A 3,832-nucleotide genomic window follows, 5' to 3' on the forward strand; every position below is an offset into this window, starting at 1 on the left:
GGTTACTGGCTGCCGGCTACTGGTTACTGGTTGCTCCGCTGCCGGCTTTTGGCCATAAAAAAGTTTTGCCATTACTTTTCGACCAGCTGCACATAACTGTCGCTGTCTCCGCCATCTCTTCCCGACTTGGATATCCTATTATTGTTTGCTGTTCGGCTCCTGATTCATCGTCCTCGTCGGCTGCTGTCTAATGAAACTCATGTTTTTATTACACCCGGTATTGATTGATTGCCTCCAGTAGAGTCACTGGCAAAAAACTTGAACCACTCCTCAAAAAAGTTCTAGCAGTTGCCAAAAATGTCTCAATTATATACAAAAATACAGAAAATATATTTTCCACAAGACTTTTTCACAGTTTCAACATAATAAAAGTACAAAACTTGGACATCATCGAGGACTTCAGAAAATGCTGTTCTCTCCCACTTCAAGGGCCTACTTTTGCTGGCGTTCAGCGAGCAGTCCCTTGACCAGGCCCACTAGCATGTCCAGACCATCCTGGTTGGTCTTCTGGTAGTAAGGAAGAGCCTGCAGGCGCTTCACCCACTCCTTTAGTTTAGGGAACTGATCTGCCTCAATGGGAGCAAAGGCCTCCGCCGTGGACACCGAGGCAATGCAACTGAGATCCGCAATTGTCAGCTTATCGCCCGTGAGATAGGGTCCACTGGCCAGGCAGCTTTCCAGGCCATCGTAGGCCTTCTGGACGTAGGCCACACGATCCTCGGGAACCTCTCCAACGCCGAAGTAGATCACCGGCTCCACGATAAAGCGGATGCGCGGGAACAAGTGACCGCAGTCGTAGTAAAGACGGGCGTCCACCAGACGCCGCTGCACCGGATACTTGGGATAGAGAGAGTCATCGCCCTCGGGTCCGTACTTATCAGCCAGGTAGCTGCAGATGATGTGCGAATCGCTCACAATGGTGCCATTATCATCCAGCACCGGGATCGTGTGCTGGGGGTTCAACTTGAGGAACTCCGACGACTTGTGCTCACCGGCTTTCACGTTGACAGTGCTGAAAGAGATAAGGAATAGTTAGTGAAGTTTTTAGAGAGAAAAATATAAATGGAAATTTTGTTTCCATATCTATTAAATTCTTTAGGGAACGGTAATCAGGTTCAATGACATTTTTAAAGCTGATAGACATTCAAAATTTAAAGCGCTATTAAATTGCTTGAATTTCTATTATATCTCGAAGCCTAAATTGTATGAATATAGTACAAGGGTATTATAATTTAGTAAAATTGAGTAATACTCATGGAAGTTAATAGATAATAAAGTTCTGTGTATGTTAAACTTCTGCATCATGGTTAGTTGTGTTGGCAGCACAAAGGGTGTTATTCAACATGTCCCTAGCAACATTTGTCCTTATGGGAATGTTGCGCAACATGTTCTTAGCAATATTTGTCTGCATCGGTCATCATTTTCTTCTGCTTGCCACCCAGTTGAATTTAAGTTTCTTTATAAAGTGCATTAGCCATGCCCATGTTGCCATTATATTCACCGAAAATGATCATTGGGTATCTGACAGTCTATAGATTTCCTACCTCTGAACTTATTATCACAATAACTATGCATTTCAATGTGGGTATCTGACCCATTGCTAATAGTTCGGGTTAACGAAGTGCCTATCAGCTATCAGTGAAAGAGACCGGTTTGCCAGAAAAAATCCGGCAGAGCTGGTATGTACATATAAAAACGCACCGTAAATCCAACTCCAGATTCAGGGCGGCGGCGGTCAGCAGAACGGCGCGACAGGGGGGACTGCGGGGTGCGTAGTAGAGGACGGGCTTGGACGACATTATTCAGGCAGCTAAAACAAATATAATGGGTTAATTGCCAATTCGTGTGACAAACAAACCAAACAAATAATAATTCCAGCAATTTTCTATTTACTTTACTCACTGAAAGGCGACCGGCTAAAGCGAACGGTGAAACGTAACTAAAAAATGAGAGAAATATAGAGAGATAACATATAGAGAAATATATATAAAGTTGATTACTTGTGTTATCGAAGCTTTTGCAAAGCTTTTGGTATTATTTCCTAAATGTGGCGATCATAAGTGAATACAAGAAATAATATAATTAAGACATCTTTTGTAGTTATTTATTTTTTAGTATATAAATATCTATTTTGTTTAATTTGAAAATTCTATATACAGACCAACCTATAAACTTTTCTCTTAACTACTTTAAAATACTATTTACTGATGTTTTCTCATTACTGCCTAAAAGTATGCCAAATATTAATTACTTTGGTTTACAATTATCAGATTTATCTACAAACATAAGGAAACAGTAATTTTACCTCAAAACAAGCAATTGAATAATGTATTTACTCGCAGAGAATGATATATCAAGGCACGCAAGAGCTTTACCTTGGCTTTACTTCCCATAACTCGATAGGAATCCCCCTGAAATGAAGTATATGTCATACCAGGGGATGGTCTCTAAATATTTAATAAAGAACCTAACCATAGACATGCTTTCTTTAACTCATATTGAATCACATAAATAAGTGCAACTTTAAGAGGAGTGATTACATTCCTTTAAAATCAATAAATCTACTTATGCCCCATAAGTCCGAAAATAGCCTTAAAATCACCGCTCCACTTGACATCTCAATGTAAATGATTTCTCTTATTTTTCGTGGGTTCGACCCTATTTAATTCACGCACCGAACAGGTGACTGACTAAGCGGATTCGGAGCCCCCTTGGGCAGCCCTTTATTTCGTTACGCGTGCGGAGCGGCTCAGGTTGCGAAAGGTGAAAAAAATTAAATTTTTAAGCGGATTTCGGCATTAGTTAATGGCTCAGAGGCCAGAGGCGAACCTTTCAGGTTACAGGGATTCACTTTACCAAGCTCGCGCATTGCAGGAGCTCTCCTCAGCGTAAAGTGAATATAATTGGATTTCTGATGCTCGACGTCGTAGCCCAGGTAGATAGAGACATTAATTTGGAATGCAGCGGGGCAAAAAGTCGATAACGTTTCGCCTTCGAACCCGAACTCGTGAACTGCTCAGCGAACTCAAAGTGCGACTCACGTCGAAAGCCTTTAAATATTTGGTCACGGGCGAGGACGACACTGAAATGAGAAAAATGTTTGCTCAGGCATGCGGGCAGAGCTCCTTTAAACTCCTCTACCACTCTGGCCCCCCTCCCAATCCGCCTCATTTTTCCAGCTCGGTTCGAAGACAAATTTGTGAAAGCCATTTTCAGTTATTAAAGCTTTTAGTGGGATCAAAAGCAGCGCGTCGTCCTTTTCACTCTCCCCCGAAGTACAGGGCATTAAATTTAATTTGGTAATTGAATAATTTCTGCGACAAACACGAAGTCTCCGAGCACCGGCCCGAGAGTCGAGTCTCTGAAGTTTATTTGAGCGCCAAGGGGGCAACTATGTCCCGTGAGGCCTTTTGAGAGCCTTGAGAGCATTAACTAATTGATTGCCACTTGACGAGTGACATTTATCTTCATAACTCGGCTGGCTGGCTGGCTGGCTTCTTTTTCCGTTTTCCCCTTCTGCTGGCTGCTTAATTGAAATCACAGCGAGGCCAGGACTAGATAGCAGATGCCGCTCTTGAGGCGCCAAACTGTGCATGAGATTAATGGTAATAGGATAATGGCCCAGCCCAGGATGCTCTCACATGCCACACGAACACCCACACAGGCGAGCGGAGTCAGCTGTTTGAGTGCAAAATCCACTGTTATTAATGATCCTTCGACGCGTGGAAAGAGTTTCCTGCCATTCGCAACGCCCCCACCAATATCCTTTCGCCGCCTTCCATAAATATTACTTAATTCGCATCCAGCCTTGGCATTTATAACAATTAAATTG

The 3,832-nt window shown here is 42.7% G+C and overlaps 1 protein-coding gene across 2 annotated transcripts; it reads right to left on the minus strand.

The window, feature by feature from the left end:
* Nucleotides 1-306: 306 nt before the first annotated feature.
* On the minus strand, nt 307-1,981 carry GstE11 (Glutathione S transferase E11). 2 transcript variants are annotated; one of them, XM_017175818.3, is made up of 3 exons: nt 1,903-1,981; nt 1,702-1,810; nt 307-1,012 (listed from the first exon to the last, which is right to left on the minus strand). In XM_017175818.3, the coding sequence occupies exons 2-3, from the start codon at nt 1,797-1,799 to the stop codon at nt 433-435; spliced, it is 678 nt and encodes a 225-aa protein (XP_017031307.1). In that variant the 5' UTR covers nt 1,800-1,810; nt 1,903-1,981; the 3' UTR covers nt 307-432. The 2 variants fall into 2 exon arrangements, with proteins under 2 accessions (XP_017031307.1, XP_017031306.1); XM_017175817.3 differs by having other exon boundaries at nt 1,894-1,951.
* Nucleotides 1,982-3,832: the final 1,851 nt, after the last annotated feature.

This window comes from Drosophila kikkawai, chromosome 2L (genome assembly GCF_030179895.1).
Source record: "Drosophila kikkawai strain 14028-0561.14 chromosome 2L, DkikHiC1v2, whole genome shotgun sequence".
Lineage (NCBI taxonomy): Eukaryota > Metazoa > Arthropoda > Insecta > Diptera > Drosophilidae > Drosophila > Drosophila kikkawai.

Coding starts and splice junctions, on each gene's coding strand:
- GstE11 (XM_017175818.3), bottom strand. CDS start 1,799: ATGTCGTCCAAGCCCGTCCTCTACTACGCACCCCGCAGTCCCCCCTGT. Junction 1,013..1,701: donor AATCTGGAGTTGGATTTACG/GTGCGTTTTTAT, acceptor TATCTCTTTCAG/CACTGTCAACGTGAAAGCCG.